This window comes from Thalassophryne amazonica, chromosome 15 (assembly GCF_902500255.1).
Source record: "Thalassophryne amazonica chromosome 15, fThaAma1.1, whole genome shotgun sequence".
NCBI lineage: Eukaryota > Metazoa > Chordata > Actinopteri > Batrachoidiformes > Batrachoididae > Thalassophryne > Thalassophryne amazonica.
In genome coordinates, this window is record NC_047117.1 from 90,879,725 (window position 1) to 90,900,783 (window position 21,059).

At 39.8% G+C, this 21,059-nt stretch overlaps 1 protein-coding gene and 1 long non-coding RNA gene across 2 annotated transcripts in view; one reads left to right on the forward strand and one right to left on the reverse strand.

The window, feature by feature from the left end:
• The window catches only part of rgs12b (regulator of G protein signaling 12b), an 85,846-nt gene that overhangs the window by 58,126 nt on the left and 6,661 nt on the right, over positions 1–21,059 (reverse strand). The window contains 1 exon segment of the mRNA XM_034187632.1: positions 7,861–7,980. Within this exon segment, the coding sequence (XP_034043523.1) occupies positions 7,861–7,980 (120 nt within the window).
• LOC117525704 lies at positions 1,692–20,993 on the forward strand. The gene is made up of 3 exons (XR_004565125.1): positions 1,692–1,702; positions 14,482–14,495; positions 20,874–20,993. It is a non-coding gene; the product is annotated as an uncharacterized LOC117525704 (long non-coding RNA).

The following is a 21,059-nucleotide window of genomic DNA, read 5'->3' on the forward strand; positions in this document are numbered from 1 at the left end:
GATTCTTGAGAACAATATTCAAGAATCAGTGACAAAGTTGAAGTTGCGCCAGGGCTGGATCTTTCAACAAGACAACGACCCTAAACACTGCTCAAAATCTAAGGTATTCATGCAGAGGAACAACTACAATGTTCTGGAATGGCCATCTCAGTCCCCAGACCTGAAAATTATTGAAAATCTGTGGTGTGATTTTAAGCAGGCTGTCCATGCTCAGAAACCAACTAACTGAGATGTTTTGCAAAGAAGAATGGTCCAAAATACCTTCAACCAGAATCCAGACTCTCACTGGAAGCTATAGGAAGCTTTAGAGGCTGTTATTTCTGCAAAAGGATGATCTACTAAATATTGATGTATTTTTTCTCTTGGGGTGCCCAAATTTATGCACCTGCCTAATTTTGTTTAAAGAATTATTGCACACTTTCTGTAAATCCTATAAACTTCATTTCACTTCTCAAATATCACTGTGTTTGTCTTCTATATGATAGATTTAACTGAAATTGTTGATCCAAACAACCAGTGATTTATAAAGGAAAATCATGGAAATCATCAGGGGGCCCCAAATTTTTTACATACAACTGTACTTAAATTATGATGATATCTGGTAGGAACTAAACCTCTGAATTCCCTGTGAGGAGACGATCCTCTAAATGCGCTCCCTCCAGACATCCTCACCTACTCGCAGTTCCTGTTCTCATTTAACTGGCAACTTCAAAATGCAGGGAGTCGACCGCCTGCACTGGTTTCCAGCAGATATCCATTTGTTCGATAGCTGTGCTGGAGAGATTTCATCATATTCTAGCGATCACTATTCTGCAGTTTCTGGGGAAACTGAAGCGATCAGCTCATTGTGCGACTTATGGTATGTAGTTGTGAGTCTGTAGACTTTGTGACTTTGAGTCATGTAGATTAGATCCAGCTTGTTCACAGTGACCTCGCTATTTAGTGTTCAACGTTCCAGAGCGCCACAGAAATGTGTGTTTCCTCTCAAATGGGCAGTTAACAGTGTGTGAGGCGGTTTAACCTGCTGGTAATAATGCAACGTGACCAGCTGTATGTGTGTGTGTTCATCACTCACTATTTCATTTGCTAGTAAGCAGATAAAAGTTGTAGACTTGGGGAGGTGATGGTCTAGTGGTAAAGCATTGGGCTTGAGATCAGAGGATCCTCGGTTCAAATCTCAGCCCGACTGGATGAGGGTCACATGGTCATATAGGTCCTTAATCCCCTAGCTACTCCCGGTGTGTAGTGAGTACCTTGTATGACAGCAGCCTCACATCGGGGTGAATGTGAGGCATTTTTGTGTAAAGTGCTTTGAGCGTCTGATGCAGACGGAAAAGCGTGATTTGAATGCAGTCCATTTACAATTTATTTCCATTCACAGTTAAACCAGGCATCATATGGCAAAATAAATAAATAAACCCGTAAAAATATTCCTTCATGGCAATTGGCCAGATCAAGAACACTCTCAATAAGAAAAGAGCTCACAATGTAAATATTTATAGATGGTTTAAAAGAGGATGGAAACTACCAGCAGGCCTTGAAAAGTAAGGACAGTATAAAAGTACAGCTCCGGGACAACAGCGTTACAGACAGAAGAGATAAAGATCAGCTCTTGTCTAAAGGATGTGAAGAGAAAGGAAGAAGCTGCTCGTGACCTGAAGCATGTCGGGCTCATCTGTGAAACACGGCACAGTCCCAGTCAGTGAATGTACAGAACCGGTTCCTGAGATGATGTGACTGAATTCTGAGAAGTGGTGAGGGGTATTTTGTTGTCTCACATTTACCCACAATGACCAGGACACAAAGCACAACTGATGCAATTTACTCACTGAGAGCAAAACGTCCCAAAAATAAGCAGGAACTAAAAACAGTTGCACTACCTATCGACTGTGTAAAAATTCAATTTGGATAGTAGTTCTTGCCTTTTTGTGATCAAGGAGTTCAAGTCTTAAATATACACACACACTCATCTTCAACCGCTTAGTCCAATTAAGAATCGCAGGTGGGCTGGAGCTTATCCCAGCAGTCATAGAGCACAAGGCGGGGCACACCCTGGACAGAACTCCAGTCTGTCGCAGGGTCACATACAGACAAACAAACATATTCACACCGACGGACAATTTAAAGTTTCCAATTTACAGTAGTGTTCAGAATAATAGTAGTGCTATGTGACTAAAAAGATTAATCCAGGTTTTGAGTATATTTCTTATTGTTACATGGGAAACAAGGTACCAGTAGATTCAGTAGATTCTCACAAATCCAACAAGACCAAGCATTCATGATATGCACACTCTTAAGGCTATGAAATTGAGCTATTAGTAAAAGAAAGTAGAAAAAGGGGGTTTTCACAATAATAGTAGCATCTGCTGTTGATGCTACAAACTCAAAACTATTATGTTCAAACTGCTTTTTTAGCAATCCTGTGAATCACTAAACTAGTATTTAGTTGTATAACCACAGTTTTCATGATTTCTTCACATCTGCCAGGCATTAATTTTATTGGTTTGGAACCAACATTTTGCTCGTTTACTAGTGTGCTTGGGGTCATTGTCTTGTTGAAACACCCATTTCAAGGGCATGTCCTCTTCAGCATAAGGCAACATGACCTCTTCAAGTATTTTAACATATCCAAACTGATCCATGATACCTGGTATGCGATATATAGGCCCAACACCATAGTAGGAGAAACATGCCCATATCATGATGCTTGCACCACCATGCTTCACTGTCTTCACTGTGAACTGTGGCTTGAATTCAGAGTTTGGGGGTTGTTTCACAAACTGTCTGCGGCCCTTGGACCCAAAAAGAACAATTTTACTCTCATCAGTCCACAAAATATTCCTCCATTTCTCTTTAGGCCAGTTGATGTGTGCTTTGGCAAATTGTAACCTCTTCTGCACATCTTTTATTTAACAGAGGGACTTTGCGGGGGATTCTTGCAAATAAATTAGCTTCACACAGGTGTCTTCTAACTGTTACAGCACTTACAGGTAACTCCAGGCTGTCTTTGATCATCCTGGAGCTGATCAATGGGTGAGCCTTTGCCATTCTGGTTATTCTTCTATCCATTTTGATGGTTGTTTTCCGTTTTCTTCCACACGTCTGTTTTTTTTTTTTGTCCATTTTAAAGCATTGGAGATCATTGTAAATGAACATCCTATAATTTTTTGCACTTGCGTATACGTTTTCCCCTCTCCAATCAACTTTTTAATCAAACTACGCTGTTCTTCTGAACAATGTCTTGAACGTCTCATTTTCCTCAGGCTTTCAAAGACAAAAGCATGTTCAACAGGTGCTGGCTTCATCCTTAAATAGGAGACACCTGATTCATACCTGTTTGTTACACAAAATTGACAAACTCACTGACTGAATGCCACACTACTATTATTGTGAATACCCCCTTTTCTACTTTTTTTACTAATAGCCCAATTTCATAGCCTTAAGAGTGTGCATATCATGAATGCTTGGTCTTGTTGGATTTGTGAGAATCTACTGAATCTACTGGTACCTTGTTTCCTAAGTAACAATAAGAAATATACTCAAAACCTGGATTAATCTTTTTAGTCACATAGCACTACTATTACTCTGAACACTACTGTACCTAACCCACGTGTCACTGGATGTGGGAGGAAGCTGGAGCACCCGGAGGGAACCCACACAAACATGGAGAGAACATGCAAACTCCACACAGAAAGGCCACAGGTGGGAATCGAGCCCATGACCTTCCTTCTCACTGTGAGGCAACAGTGCTGCCCATCTTAAATATAGAAATCTTACGGCTGAGTAGATCCTTGTCATTTGATTGGTGCTTTGTATGTCACATGACATGGATTATTTGGCCCATTGTTAAATTTACAGTGCAATTTGGTTCCATACATTTGGTACCATTGCATGCTTCTGCTGTGGCAATCCCGAACTGGAGCAGCCGAAAGAAGAAGAAAAGAAGAGCATGCTTCCACCACCAGCGCCGTCCCGCTTGTGTGAGCGTGCGTGCGCTCACACAAGCGGGACGGCGCTTAGCTTCAAAACAAACATGGCGGAGTTTGTGTTGTTGATGGACGGTGATTTGAAAGAGTTAATTGACGGTGCTTGTTCTTCTAACACACACACACACACACACACACACACACACACACACACAAAATCCACTTCGCTATAAGCCGTCTGGAGGCAAGAAGAGCTGTTTGGATGAAAAGCTGACATGATTTTTTTGCTGGACTGAGGAACAACACAAAACTTTGTGTTGTTCCTATTTTTTTTTTTTTTGGAAGTACGAAGTTAGTGCACAGCATCACTGGACCACACATCACAAACTGGACTCCTATTTAAAGTTCGTGTTGGACTTTAGCAGCAGTGACACACCAAAATGTAAGTTCTTTTCTGGTGTACATAAATTAATAAAATATTAAATGGCAAGAATCGATTTTAGCCATTATATAAAACAAATAATCAATGTTTTTACCTAGAACATACCATTTAACGAGGCAAATATTATAGTAGTACCACTGAACTTATAAACATTCATTATTTGTATAATACTTTTACTCTTCCTGCCATAGTTTTGATGAATGGGGAATGGACAGTTTGCTTGTGTACAAGGTAAACAACAAATAGCTTATATTTTATTTTAAAAAAGCTAACTTCTCTGCTGAAAGTCATTCTGTTATATGCAAACAGAACAATAACACATTTACTTTTCAACTGAAGAAAACACACAACTTCACCATGTTTAGAATTAATCTACACTGCAAAAAATACCTTTGATTTCAGGAATATTGTTCTGAGACCCTGAGAAATAAAAGTATTGCAATATATTTTTTAACACTGTCAGAAACTATTTTATGGACCCCTTTGCAGTAGACAATGGATCAAAAACATGTGTTAACTGAATAATTATTTTGAAATAAAGCTGTGAAACATTTGTCCCCTACAGAGGACAAAAATGCATTGCTGGGTCTCAAGAGGATATTGTAATATATTAATTCGGGCTCCAATTAAATTATTTTCATAATCCATACAACACTGCTTATTTTCTCAATTAGTCAATTAGTGTTAGGTTCATAAAACGTTACAAAAATAAGTTAAAAATGTCAGTCACTGTTACCCAGAGCACAAAATGAGGCCTTCAAATATTTTATTCTGTCCACAGGCCCAAATATACTCAGTTTACTAGCAGATAGAAATTAAACAGCTCATAAAATACAAAGGAAAGTATTCACATTTAAAAACTGAAATCACAGAATTTGGATTTTTTTTTTTTTTAAATGACTCAAACCAGTTAACCAACTATCAAAATACTTGTTGATTAATTTAATACTCAATTAATAAATTGATTAATTAGTGCAGAGGTAATATTTGGGTGATTCTTAGACTACGGACACTTATGTCCTTTGATCATATTGTATGAAAAACAGAAAAAAAGGGGAAATTTCACACTTTTATAGTTATCTTTACAATGAAAGTGTGTTAAGAAATTTGTTCTAGTAGTCTATGATGACTTTTTCACCTTTTTTCAGCATCATTATATGCAAATATTGCCATTTTGTGCTTGTCCCTCACCCAGACTTTTGATCTTCACTGATAAAAATGAATGGTAAAGAAACGTTTTTTCTAATGTTTTCAAATATCTCTGAATAAAATATCAGTAAAATAATCAAAACATAATTGGGGTATTCAATGTCATACAACTGTTGTGATTTTTTTAAACAAAATGTAGTTGTCCCACACTATTGCCGTAATTTACATCACAACACTGTAATGTCCCTTTAAACAGTTTGTATGAAAGATTGTTTGGGTAGTTTCTATGGAGATAAACAGTGACATCAGAGCACATGTATATAGCACCAAATCACAACAAACAGTTGCCCCAAGGCGCTTTATATTGTAAGGCAATGGTGTGGTGGAAATTACATTTACAAGGCCAATAGTGCCCGTAGTTAAAGAATCACCCATTTATTTGTGTGTCACAATCAGACCAATCACAAAGGGCATCATACACACACACACACGCACAGTTACTGTGTGTACGAGTTGATGAACACACTAAAATATGTGAAGAAATCAGCTGACAGGTTAGCTGCATGCATGGTGCACGTGCACATGTGTGTAATTGTGTTGTTATTAAATGTGTGATTAAGTGACTGGCTCGAAGCTGTAGTGCGGGTTTGTCGGCACTTTTGTGTTCCAGGCCTCACTAACGAGCAGAATGTGAGCTCACTGCTTGTCGGAGCTCATTAGACACACAGACACACACACACACACACACAGACACACACACACACACACACACACAAAGCCCTCTCTGTTTGTTGTCATCACCGCATGTGCAGTAAGACAGAAAGGTCTAACGACCGGAAGAAAAAGGTAGAAAAAAGGGACAAGAGAGAGGAGAAAAGGGGGAGAAAAGAGGAGAGCTCCCACTGTGGGAGGAGACGACAATCACACGTTTAGCCTCACTGCAAAACACACAATGACGCATAAATCAACGTGCTGCTGCCTCACTGTCATGCAAAAATCATCAAATAAATGGAGTGTGAAATAAAGTTTGGGGGAAATGCTGAGTGCAGCTGTACGTGAGAAAACGTGACGTGATCACGTTCACATTTCAGAGTGAGAGAACAACACAAAGAGACTTCCCCAGTAATTTGTGTTGTTGCTTCTTTCAGGAGTGCTGGCAACTCACTGGTTCAAAAACATCTTCGAGTCAAACCTAAAGCCTCTCGATGATGAAAGCAGAGAGAAAAAAAACATAATTTTCACGCTGAGAAAGGGCGGGGCTCCTAACCGCAGACATTCTGTAGCAGTCCGGCATTCTGATTGGTCAGCTGTGCTCTGCCATCAGCTGGTTTTCTTCTTTTGGCTTCCCTCATTTTGCCACAAGAGATCCAATATGGATTGGTCCACAGGTTTTACCTTAGAACAATTCCACATGTTCAAGCAGAACAGGGCACAGGTGGCCTTGAACTGCCAGCCGTCTTGTTGGGAGATGAGCGCGCTAACAGCTAACGCCACGCAGACACAGAAACGTCTTGATTTGCAAGTATGTGCAATCTTTTAAACCCTTTGAAACTTATATTTAAGACATTTTAACATCATTTAAGGTCTTACTTTGAAATCCTGTCATGATTTTAGGCCTTCGAGAGTTCAGGATTGAAGTGTGGAATCTGCTTATCTGCTGTGTGTCCCAGCAAGCCACTAAACGGCGGAAACATTTAGCTTTCTTCTGATGTCTATCTTAGGAAAGCAGATGAGATTGAAGCCAAAGCTCTGAATCTCAGCAAAAGAAAAAATCTTTGTCTCCCTGACAAGCTAAAACACAACTACAGCAGCAAAGGACAGTTTTTTAACGTGTCATCTTATAAATAGGAATTGTTTCTTCTACCCCGTTCACACGGGAAAATCAAAGCAAAAATCAGAAAATTAATACGACCAAAACATATTCAACATAAACACAATCCAGTGCGAGCCTCAAGGACATTTACAGCAGTTGCCATGACTACAATTTAAACAGAATTTTTTTTTTTGTTCCCCTCACAGAAAGGAGTTATCCTGCACCCAAGCAGAAGACACAGCTGACTGCATGATCTCGTATAAGTAACACTACGCTCAGCTCTTGATGTTTATCTGCCATCACAACCTTAACAGCTGGACAGACATTTTCCTCTCAGTGTTCTTTGTCCATGACTGTATGCATGTTGCCACAGCGATGTGAGGCGTCATGTGAGGATGTATGATGCGCAGTGAGCTATTATTAGAGATGGATGTTGCACGTGAGGCTACAATGTGACAACAGCACTGAGAGTTAACACTCTGGTGGCAGGTTTGTGTTCTCGGTAAACTCTGTGCGCATGCGTGTCATACCTCCAGATCATCCAGGGAGCGTGCCATGCTGAGGCGTGTGGAGCGTCTGAAGGAGCGCCTGGCTGAGGAGCGCTGGGGGAGAGGAGGGAACCCCATGGCCAGGCCACGGAAGCGGCCACCCTGTGGGAGATGCACACGTTCAGCTGACATGGAACACAGACGTGGTGCGACAGCAGCTTTAGAAACATGGAGACATCTTTCAAACAAACTCTGCTGCAGTCACCCGCACGCTTCAGTTCAGGGCTAACCCTGAAGTTTTTGTAGGTGAAGCCAAACCATCTCACAGGGGGTCAGAACTTTACCACCACCTCCTGGTTTGGCTTCCAAGTGACTCTGGTTCTGTTCTTTTGTGAAATCCAAACACTGTCCACAGTGGGTATTGGAGTGGGTAATGCAAAAGTAAGCCCCTTTGGCTGCTCCCTTGATTGCACTCGGGGTCGCCACAGGAAATCCAAGGTGGATCCGCATGTTGAATTGGCACAAGTTTTACACCTGATGCCCTTCCTGACGCAACTCCACATTACATGGAGAAATGTGACAGGGGGGGGGGGGGATTTGAACCAGGAACCTACTGCACCAAAATTACTGGTTATTATTATTATAATTATTACTGGTCTGCAATGGTCATTAATATCCTGATGGAATTTTTTGAGCTTTAGCCAGTTTGGACCAGCATATAAAACCGGTTAATGCATGTTTTTACAGTACAGACAAGGCATGTATCGATTTAGAAAGAGAAAATAAATACATCAATAAATAAATCAGGCGTGCAACACATTTCAAAACAACTTATACGTTTTCAAACTGCAAGCACATGGCAGCGTCAGGACACGTGTATCATTGGACCACTACTTTTGGAGTTTCAGACACATCTGAGTTTATTATTTGTAACAAATAGAGGAGGCTCAGGGTAAAATCACACAAAGGTACATATAAAGATTCTGGCTAGAACCCAATTGATGCCTCGATTGGCCGACTCATCCACGAACAGTATCAGCGTTATTTTTGTCAATGTGAATGCATAAACTGTACAGAAACATGTTTTGGCTGTTAGAAACTGTGTCATTATGTAGTTTCCCCAGTAAAAAGTGCTCTGACAACTTTGTTTAAGCATGGCTGGGACCCTCATCACCCCTTGGTCTCATTAGCTACATTCATTTTCCAATCAGAGTGAGTGTTTCACAGTGACAACAGACAACCGGTGGCTATGCTACGAGCTAGGCGGGGCCAAAATGGACGAGAAGTCTATTTTATGTAAATGCTGAGTGATGGAACATGGCAACTGCCGATTCAAGTGAGGGCAGCGTCACATACGTTTGGCTGCTTGTGATTATATTTAGAGTTATTTATAATAAAATTTCCTGTCCATGGTGTACCCCGCCTCACACCCTATGACTGCTGGGAAAGGCTCCAGCGCCCCCCATGACCCTTGACTGAAGTAAGCCAGTATAAAAAAATGAATAATAAAGTTCATATGAAACATCAAGGCTCAATTACATTTCTTTGTCATAACAGTTTGATAATGAAACATGAGGAATTATTTCCATTTTTTATGTAAATATTAGCATAAACATAGGTATAATAAATTTCTTTCTCCTTAATAACGGTATCGACGCCCACTCAAAAATTCCATATAACTCAGGCTGGAGTTCTGACTGTGCTTTCTTATATGTCACTACATGAACACGAGTGCAAATGCAGTTCAATGAAGATACTTTCCATTTCTAAGTACCTGACGATGAGCACTGAGATCACCATGGTAATATGTAGGTGCTTATGGATGTGACGGAAGAGATTTGTCTCGATCCATCATCACTGTGCATCGTTTCTGTCCAATTTCACAGAAAAAGAAAAAAAAAAAAAAAAAACTGTGGTTTCTGACAACTCAGAACATTTAACGATATCAATGCCATGATCGATTCTGCTCATCAATCTGATTATTTACTGGTTGCCGATCAGCTGTTTCTTTGGAAAAATGTCGTTCTCCTACACAACTTCCATACAGATGTTTTAACATTTGCTAGCTACAAAGTGTGTCATCATGACGTCACGTCTGGTGTCATAGCGCTTGATTTTTTTGCAGCGTGGAACAATCAGGAGAATACAGTGCATCCAGAAAGCATTCACAGCACTTCACTTTTTCTACATTTTGTTACGTAGAGTGTTATTCCACAATGAATGAAAAAAACAAGTCATGTGTACATAAGTATTCACAGCCTTTACCATGTACCACACAGTTGATAGTCAGAGCACAAACCAAGTATGAAGTCAAAGGAATTGTCTTTGGACCTCAGAGATAGGATTGTCTCAAGGCACAAATAGGTACAGAAGGGTCTGGAAGGGTACAGAAATATTTCTGCTGCTTTGAAGGTCCCAATCAAATCAAATCAAATCAATTTTATTTATATAGTGCCAAATCACAACAACAGTTGCCCCAAGGCGCTTTATATTGTAAGGCAAAAGCCATACAATAATCACAGAAAACCCCCAATGGTCAAAATGACCCCCTATGAGCAAGCACTTGGCGACAGTGGGAAGGAAAAACTCCCTTTTAACAGGAAGAAACTTCCAGCAGAACCAGGCTCAGGGAGGGGCAGTCTTCTGTTAGGACTGGTTGGGGCTGAGGGGAGAGAATCAGGAAAAAGACATGCTGTGGAGGGGAGCAGAGATCAATCACTAATGATTAAATGCAGAGTGGTGCATACAGAGCAAAAAGAGAAAGAAACACTCAGTGCATCATGGGAACCCCCCAGCAGTCTCAGTCTATAGCAGCATAACTAAGGGATGGTTCAGGGTCACCTGATCCAGCCCTAACTATAAGCTTTAGCAAAAAGGAAAGTTTTAAGCCTAATCTTAAAAGTAGAGAGGGTGTCTGTCTCCCTGATCTGAATTGGGAGCTGGTTCCACAGGAGAGGAGCCTGAAAGCTGAAGGCCTGCCTCCCATTCTACTCTTACAAACCCTAGGAACTACAAGTAAGCCTGCAGTCTGAGAGCGAAGCACTCTATTGGGGTGATATGGTACTAAGAGGTCCCTAAGATAAGATGGGACCTGATTATTCAAAACCTTATAAGAAAGAAGAAGAATTTTAAATTCTATTCTAGAATTAATAGGAAGCCAATGAAGAGAGGCCAATATGGGTGAGATATGCTCTCTCCGTCTAGTCCCCGTCAGTATTCTAGCTGCAGCATTTTGAATTAACTGAAGGCTTTTCAAGGAACTTTTAGGACAACCTGATAATAATGAATTACAATAGTCCAGCCTAGAGGAAATAAATGCATGAATTAGTTTTTCAGCATCACTCTGAGACAACACCTTTCTAATTTTAGAGATATTGCGCAAATGTAAAAAAGCAGTCCTACATATTTGCTTAATATGCACATTGAAGGACATATCCTGATCAAAAATGACTCCAAGATTTCTCACAGTATTACTAGAGGTCAGGGTAATGCCATCCAGAGTAAGGATCTGGTTAGACACCATGTTTCTAAGATTTGTGGGGTCAAGTACAATAACTTCAGTTTTATCTGAATTTAAAAGCAGGAAATTAGAGGTCATCCATGTCTTTATGTCTGTAAGACATTCCTGCAGTTTAACTAATTGGTGTGTGTCCTCTGGCTTCATGGATAGATAAAGCTGGGTATCATCTGCGTAACAATGAAAATTTAAGCAATGCTTTCTAATAATACTGCCTAAGAGAAGCATGTATAAAGTGAATAAAATTGGACCTAGCACAGAACCTTGTGGAACTCCATAATTAACCTTAGTCTGTGAAGAAGACTCCCCATTTACATGAACAAATTGTAATCTATTAGATAAATATGATTCAAACCACCGCAGCGCAGTGCCTTTAATACCTATGGCATGCTCTAATCTCTGTAATAAAATTTTATGGTCAACAGTATCGAAAGCAGCACTGAGGTCTAACAGGACAAGCACAGAGATGAGTCCACTGTCTGAGGCCATAAGATCATTTGTAACCTTCACTAATGCTGTTTCTGTACTATGATGAATTCTGAAACCTGATTGAAACTCTTCAAATAGACCATTCCTCTGCAGATGATCAGTTAGCTGTTTTACAACTACCCTTTCAAGAATTTTTGAGAGAAAAGGAAGGTTGGAGATTGGCCTATAATTAGCTAAGATAGCTGGGTCAAGTGATGGCTTTTTAAGTAATGGTTTAATTACTACCACCTTAAAAGCCTGTGGTACATAGCCAACTAATAAAGATAGATTGATCATATTTAAGATTGAAGCATTAATTAATGGTAGGGCTTCCTTGAGCAGCCTGGTAGGAATGGGGTCTAATAGACATGTTGATGGTTTGGAGGAAGTGACTAATGAAAATAACTCAGACAGAACAATCGGAGGGAAAGAGTCTAACCAAATACCAGCATTACTGAAAGCAGCCAAAGATAACGGTATGTCTTTGGGATGGTTATGAGTAATTTTGTCCCAATGAGCACAGTGGCCTCCATCATCCCGAGTGCTGGTCACCCATCTAAACTGAGCGATTGGGGGAGAATGGCCTTACTCAGGGAGGTGACCAAGAACCTGATGGTCACTCTGTCAGAGTTCCAGTATTCCTCTGTGGAGAGAGTAGAATCTTCCAGAAGGACAACCATCTCTGCAGCAATCCACCAATCAAGCCTGTTTGTTAGAGTAGTGAGACGGAAGCCACTCCTTAGTAAAAGGAACATGGCAGCCTGCCTGGATTTTGTCAAAAGACACTTGAAGGCCTCTCAGACTAACACACAGCCAAGATATCAAAGGAGTGGCTTCAGGACAACTCTGTGAATGTTCTTGAGTGGTCCAGCCAGAGCTCAGACCTGAATCCGACTGAACATCTCTGGAGAGATCTGAAAATGTCTGTGCACAGACGCTCCACATCCAACCTGATGGAGCTTGAGAAGTGCTGCAAAGAGGAATGGACCAAACTGCCCAAAGATAGGTGCACCAAGCTTGTGGCATCATATTCAAGAAGACTTGAGGCTGGAATTGCTGCCAAAGGTGCATCAACAAAGTACTGAGCAAAGGGTGTGAACACATGCCTTTTCCTCTTTAAACCAGTCTTCATTTTTCACTTAAATGTTAAATTCCACACGTGAGAAGCAGGCGTGTGCAGTCCTGTGACTTTGCCAGCAGCGCTGCTGCAACACAGTAACCGTCCAACCACAGCCACACCTTTTCTTTATTCTTAATTTTCTTCAATAAAATTATATATCTTTTTTATATTTACATTTCAGTATTTCACGTTTTCACTGAAAAACCTTTACAGAGAACACTGGGGAGCGTCAAACGTTCACACAGTGCTCTATGAATGATATCTCTTTGCCTAATAATTGATTAATGCTGATGGGCTGCAGAGGACACACCATGACACAGGTCCACTGTGATTGGCTGATGAACAGCAGGTGTTGGCGTTTCATCAGGAGATGGTCAGTGGTTGCCTGGATACTGAAACCATCCTGAGTGTGTGTGTGCGTCTGACAGTTTAAAATAAACTATTAAACCGTCACTGGCCATGGACTACAAGACTCCACAAGTGTGTCACCTCACAGACACGCCCACACGGCAGAGATTAAGGTGTCAGTAATGCAGATGGCGAGCAATTCTGTGAGATAAACCCGGACTTTAAGAGAAAAGGATAAAGTGAGCTGAGGCTATTGTTGGATCAGTGCCACCAGAATCTGCTCAAAGAAATATTTTAAAAAGTTTTACTGGAACACTCTGGCTGATCTGCAGTCTGTTTTAGACAAACTATCAATAACCACAAAAAGGGCGTCCTTCCTGTTTATGTCACACAGCTGTCAGGAAGCGACGTCAAGCAACGGATTCTTTCTAAAAGCAAACAAACAACCACGAGGATTAAGTCTGATTTACAACGTGCCAAAATGTACCACTGATAGCATAAATCTTGATTATAAATCATGGAATAAATCAAAATGATCCCATTTTTTTCCACTCATGATTTTATTTATTTTTCAAATACAATACAAAACAAAATACAGCACTCAGATGAACATGAACATAAACACATTTGCCTGGGTGGCGTCTTGTCATTCAGCTTCCTGAATACTTAAGCCATTTTCCCCATTTTTTGTCCATTTGAGCTTCCTGTAGTCTCCATCTGTATGTCAGCTTTTCCATTAAATATATGTCTTCCACTATCGATATCCATTGGTCCTTTGTTGGTATGTCTGTTGTTCCCCAGTTCCTTGTTATCGCCTTCTTTGCAGCTATCAGCATCGTTTTGATTAAGTATTTGTCACTCTCATGTATAATTCCTTCAGAAAAATTACATAAATAGAAAAACACAGGTTCCAGTGGTACCTTATATCCCAACACAGAGGTCAAAACATCCCAAACATCTTCCCAAAACTTGCAAATTTTTGTACATTTCCAAAAAATATGTAAATGGTCTACATCAATATCTCCACACCCTCTCCAGCATTTTTGATGTTTTTTTAACTGTTTGCTTTTGATTCTTGGGGTGATGAAGAACCTAATGAGGTTTTTCCAGGCAAACTCCCTCCATGTCCGAGAGCTAGTTGTTGTGTGGTGGACCTTCCACATTTTTTGCCATTCTGTGTCCCCAATTTTTATCTGTAACTTTTTCCCAGTTACATTTCACTTTGTTAGTTGTATTTTTGTCTATGTTTGTTAAGGCTTTATATAATGATATTATTTTCAGATTAGTATCCCCATATGCCTTTGTCATAATTTCAACTAGCTCACTCTCTTCCATGGAGGAGGCCGCCTGTATTTCAGTTTTATGGAAATTTCTCATTTGAAGATAACGAAAAAAGTCTTGTTTCTCCAGTTCAAATCTCTGCATTAGATGTTGAAAACTGTCCAGCTGCCCATTCTTCTCTAAAACACACCACGCTGTTATCCCTCTAAATGTCCACTGTTTATAATTCTTGTCATATAAAACGGGTTTAAAGTTTACATCATATGCTATCCATTTAAGTTTTGATGCACTTTTCTGATGTTTGTGTTTATTTTAAACCATATAAAGAGTGTATGTTTGGTTATAGAATCTAGATATATTTTATTCTTCTCAAACATTCCTCTATCTCCAATGATACTTTGGATGGGCTGTTTTAATATTTTTGTTTCAATATCTTTCCATTTTCCACAGTAGTCTGTTTTGCACCAATAATATAGATATTTTATTTGTGAAGCATAGTAATATTCTCTTAATTTTGGTAATGACATCCGCCCTTTGTCTTTGTGCAGCTGGAGAGTTTTATATTCAACCCTAGGTCTTTTACCCCCCCCCCAGATGAATCCGGAGATAATCCTGTCCCATGTTATAAATTGCAATGTAGTGACCTCTACTGGTAATGCTTGAAATAGGAATAAAAATCTCGGCAAGATATTCATTTTTACAATCTCAATTCGTGAGCTAAAATCTAAAGGTAATGTATTCCATCTTTTTATATCTTTCTGTATTTCCTCTTGCACTTTAGTATAGTTTTTGTTGTTAAGTTCCCTAAAGTTCTGTGTTACTTCTACCCCTAAGTATTTGATAGCTTTAAGTTTCCAATTGAGTTTATTTTTTGTGTGTTCAGAGGGAGTATAGTTGAATTTAAGTATTTGAGTTTTTGATATGTTAATCTTGTATCCAGATAAATAACCGTATCTTTCCATCATCTCTATCAACTTGGGAAGTGATGTATCTGGGTGCTCGAGGAAGGCTATAACATCTGTTGTGAAAGTGTAGTGACACGGACCCACAACAGGGGGCGCAAAGGAACGGACAATAGAAAAAGTCAAATCTGAACACTTTACTGTTGTGAATGCCACAACTACACACAGCAGATTTCAGAACGAATACTAAGTCAATCAATCAAGGTGTCGTGTGGGCAGGCTCGACGATAGGAGACGTCCGTCTGGAGAAGAACCGGAACCACACGATTTCCTCCGCCACCGAACCAGGAGAATACTGGAGCCGCCAAGTCCCGAGTTCCCCCAGGTGGCCACCGTCTCCGCGTGTCGGATCTGGTACTGCTGGCGAAGAGCAAAAACAGTCAGCAAGTCAGGTGGGAAAACACCTCCACCTTAACACCAGAAAGCTGGCACGTGCAGTAGTAAGTGTACTTATCAAAGGTTTGGAGTGAAGACGTCAGTCCAAACCCAGCCTCCAGCTACAAGCACTCACAAAACCTACTGCAAAAATAACACAAGCAAATACTGTCTGTGGTAGACAAAACAATGGCTGAGAACAAATTACCTCCTTGATAGGACGATATCTCTGCGACGTGGTGGAGGTGTCGTCCTGCTTTTATCAGGGGTGAGGCGTAGATGATTGGTGACAGCTGTCATAGCCGATGAGTAACAGCTGTCACCTCAGCCGCTCTTGTGGGGCGGCAGCGCCCTCTCGTGCCTGAAGCCCGCACTTCAGGCAGGGCGCCCTCTGGTGATGGGCCAGCAGTACCTCCTCTTCTGGCGGCCCACACAACAAACATCATCTGCAAAAAGTCCAATTTTATGTTCCTCTCCATTTATCGTTGCTCCTTTAATGTCTTGATTTTGTCGTATTGCTTGTGCCAATGGTTCTATATAAATTGCGAAGAGGCTAGGTGAGAGGCAACACCCTTGTCGAGTAGACCTATGAAGTGTAAACTGTTCAGTAAGATCACCATTTATTTTTATTCTGGCTTTGGGGTCTTTGTATATTGTTTTAATAATATTTATTGATTTGTTATTGAAATCCATTCTCTCTAGTGTCAAATATAAAAATTCCCAATTAACACGGTCAAATGCCTTTTCAGCATCTATGCTCGTAATAACTAAATTTTTATTCTCCCTTTGTGCCTGTTCAGTTATGTGAATAGTTCTAATGTTATCATGCGTTTGTCTCCCGTGTATAAATCCTGTTTGATCTTCGTCTATTATTTCTGTTAGGAATACATTAAGCGTTTTAGAGATGATGGATGTAAAAATTTTATAATCTATATTGAGTACTGAGATAGGTCTGTAGTACTCCTTATCTTTACCTGGTTTAGGAATAACCGAGATGATTGCTTCTGATCATGAAGCCGGCATTTTGTTTTCCTTTAGAGTCCAATTCAGAGCGCTGTGGAGAATAGGCATAAGTTCCTCTGTAAAGATCTTGTACCATTCCGCTGAAAAGCCATCGCTTCAAGGTGACTTATTATTTTTAAGTGCTTTTATAGCTTTTTTAATCTCCTCTCTTGTGATATCAGCTGTCAATATATTATTTTGGTACAGTCCGATTATTGGTAAATCTAGTTGTTAAAAATTGTCTGATCTCATCCTCATTCGCAGCAGGGGGTTGTGAGTAAAGCTGTCTATATAAATCTACAAAAACTCTTTTTATATTTTCTGGGTTGTAGGTTAACTTCCCATTTTCTGATTCTTTAATCTTATCTATTGTGTTTAATGTTTGCCTTTTTTTTATTCACATGACTAGCAGTTTTGTGGCTCTGGGTCCTGTTTCATAGTAACTTTGTTTATAAAACATGTTTTTTTCATGTCCTCAATTAAAATATTATTTATTAGCTTTTTAGTTTCTTGGATCTGCAAGTAGATTTCTTTTTCCTTATTTTTCAGAAACTGTTGTTCAAGTTCCTTTAATCTTACTGAACAGTTTTCATATGTCTGCATTTTCTTCTTTTTTAACCATGATGTTTTGGAGATTAATGTTCCTCGAAGCACCGCCTTCATCGCATCCCACACTACTATTGGTTCTACCTCTCCATTATTGTTCTGTTCAATATATTGATTAATTTCTTTTTTGTTTCTTCTACTACTTTTTCGTTGTTAAAAATTCCCACATTTAGTCGCCATAACGTGTCTTTTGGAACTATTAATATTAATTTGTATGTATAGGGCATTGTGATCTGATATATCAGCACATCCAATTTTGCATTCCGTCACTCTATATACATCTAGTTTGTTAATCAGAAAATAGTCTATCCTTGAATATACATCATGGCTTGCAGAGTAATGTGTATAATCTCTTTTTAGTGGGTTAAGGGTTCTCCATATATCTATCATTCCCATTTCCTCTATTGATAACTTTAAATATTTCGTTAAATGTAATTTATTTTTCCATGTGCTTGTTGTATCTAATTTGTGATTTAAGATTATATTAAAGTCCCCCCCACAAATCAGTATTCCCTCTGCCTCTGCAGCTATTTCACTAAACAATGATTTGAAAAATTGCTTATTGCTTTGGGGGGGGCGTAAACGTTTATTAATGTAATTACCTGATTTTCCAGCCTCCCTTTTACTATTATATATCGTCCCTCTTTCCCTTTTATCTCCTTATCTAGAATAAATTTTGTTGAATTGGATATAAGTATCGCCACACCCCTCTTACGGCCTGATGAATGAGAACTGTAAAATGTATTCCTAAATTCAAATTTTTTAATTTTCTCGTGTTCCTGATTATCTAGATGAGTTTCTTGGAGAAATGCAAATTGTATTTTTTCCTTCTTCAATTTTGTTATAATTTTTCCTCTCTTAATGGGAGTATTTAGACCATTCACATTCAGTGAAAGAATTCTTATATTGTTGTGCATATTAATTTGTTAATTTCTATAAAGAATACAGTCCCGGGCAAATAAAACAGAACAGAACAAAGAACCAAATCACACAACTCCTGAACAAGAACTTCCACTTGTGAGTGGATCCTAAACCACCCATCTTCCCCTGTTGGTGGGTGGGCTGTAAGTCCCTCATTAACCTTGAGGGTCTGCCCCTAGACACCATAAATACACCTTACAGATGGATTAGTATTGTCTAGAAAAGTCCAACATCTTTCCCCAGAGTCTCTCAGTCGGCATTTTTGTTATTTTAAAGGTCATCACACTCCCACAAAAATAAAATAAAAGAGATCTAAATAGTCTGATAGGGCTGTTACTATAAAATTATTGAATCGACATTATAAAATATATTAACTAAAAAATCATAACAGTCCCCTTATTTCTTCTTCTATTAAGTTTACACACCTGACACTAGCATAGTCTTTTGAAGGTTTTTACCTTTTTCACTTTTCTGTATTGGGCATCCTCTCATACTCCCTCAGTCTCTCCCGTGCGCGTTGAGCCGTCTCCCGGTTAGATCCCCCGCTCACTTGCTGCCATCCGTCACCGCCGTCAGATGGCGTTACGGGGAGCCCTTTCGCTTTCATTGCGTGCGTTGCATCCTCTGCGCTGTCGTAGGTCTTGACGCCGTCACTCCAGTGGATGCGTATTCTGGTGAATGGGGTCTGGAATTTTATGCCGCATTCTTTCAGTGTCTTCTTAATTCCCAGGTATGTACGCCACTGTTTCACTATTTCTGAGGGGTAGTCGTGATCAAACTGGATTAACCTTTCTGCTATACGTATCTTTTTCTGCCACGCTTTCTTCAGAATCATTTCTTTTGTTTCAAACTTTAAAAAGTTGACCACAATCATCCTCGGATTGTCACCTGGGTTGGGTTTGTATGGTGGCATTCTGTGTGTGCGCTGTATTTGTAGCTCGGCGTCTTCGGGAATATCTAGTTCCTTTTTAAAAAGTTTATCCAAGTAACCTGGTACCGAGTCCCCCTCACTGCCTTCTGGTGATCCAAAGATGCGGATATTATTTCTTCGTGATCTTGCTTCAAGATCTGTTAGCTTGTCCTGCATATTACGTGTGTGAGTTAGCAGCTTTTGTATCGAGTCATTAGCATCCGCGTTCATGTCCTCCAGCTCTGATGCGGGTTTGAGCCTCAATTAAGCTCGCTCACTGTTCTTCCAGCTCTTTGTTGCTTACTTTGAGTTTTTGTTCCATTTCGAGTCTAAGTGTGCTCATTTCTTGTTTTATGTCAGCTTTCAGTTCCTCACCAAGTGTGCGTAATTCGGCCCGGAAAGTTGTTGGAAGTTTATCTATATTTTCGCTAATCTTGGCTAATGCTATTTGCCAATCCTCCCGGTGCTCTTGTGCTGCTTCTTGCGCCATGTTGTCCTCGTATTCACCTTCGTCTTGAATGCCAGGCTCTTTCTCCATTACTTTGTTTCTTAGACGTCCTTTTCGAGTGCCACTCTTTCTCATCACTATTGTGTCAGATTTTTATCGAGTTCTTTTAGATTTGTGAGGTTTTAGTTCACCGACTGCAGAGAGCTCTCACTACACAACCTTCTCCCCTGCCATCTTCCCGGAAGCCCCCGTATTACCAAAATGATCCCATTTTTAGTAACTTTTACATTAAAAATCAGCTATTTTGAAATTATTTTAAATCTGCTTTACAGTCACATCTGTTACCTATGAACAAATACAGTCTTTGTTCTACAAAATCCACAATATGTTTCTCAGGACTGCAGGCTGCAGTTTTAGGTGGTGGAACACCGCCACCATGTGGCACAACGTGACAAGCAACAGCGAGCTGAATCAAAATGCACAATGAAGAGAAATTAATGATTTCACAGAGGCAGTCACAGCTGAATCAGCGTCTGGACTCATGTTGTGCCGTGCCACCGCCTCTCAGACGTTAACATCTCACTTCCTGTCACCGTCTCCCCCCCACGAGCTCCCACGTTGGCCTCGCAAATACTTCCTACAATTGTCCGCTGCGGTCCTTGTGTGTACAAGACCTTTACTGAGAGGAAACACCAAAACTCAACAACAAACAAATATATTTAAAAAGGAACAAGCCAACAGTTACATTATACTTCAAAAAAAATTCTGAAAGCAGTTAAAAACATTTGTTAAACTCTAATGATAAAAATATGATTTTTTTAAAAAACACCAAATTACACATGTTGGTGGTCAGAGGACATTTTTGATGGTCCAAATATAAGGCTATTTAAAAATTATTCAGAAAACATGACTTTACACAATATTTTTCCTCATGCCCCCTTCACACATAGTGTGAAGTTTGGTTGAAATGTGCACAAAGCAGGAACCATGTGCAAAACGTGTAAAATCGTCCCTGCATCAAACGCCTCGTACACCTGTTGCTACAACTATCTGTGCACACCAGCGGCTGAAAGACAGAGTGTGTGCTGTACTTTGAGTTCAAGTTTTTTGAAAACATTAAGCCTTTCAACTGTAAAATAAAACTGTAAATTTTTGAATGTATCATCACATACGAACACAGAAGGACCTCTGGATTATTAAATGTAGAATTTTCTTGGTGTTTTTTTTTTTCCTTCATCTCAGAGCAGAGATGCTATTTTCAGCTGCTCTGTGGCCACAGAACG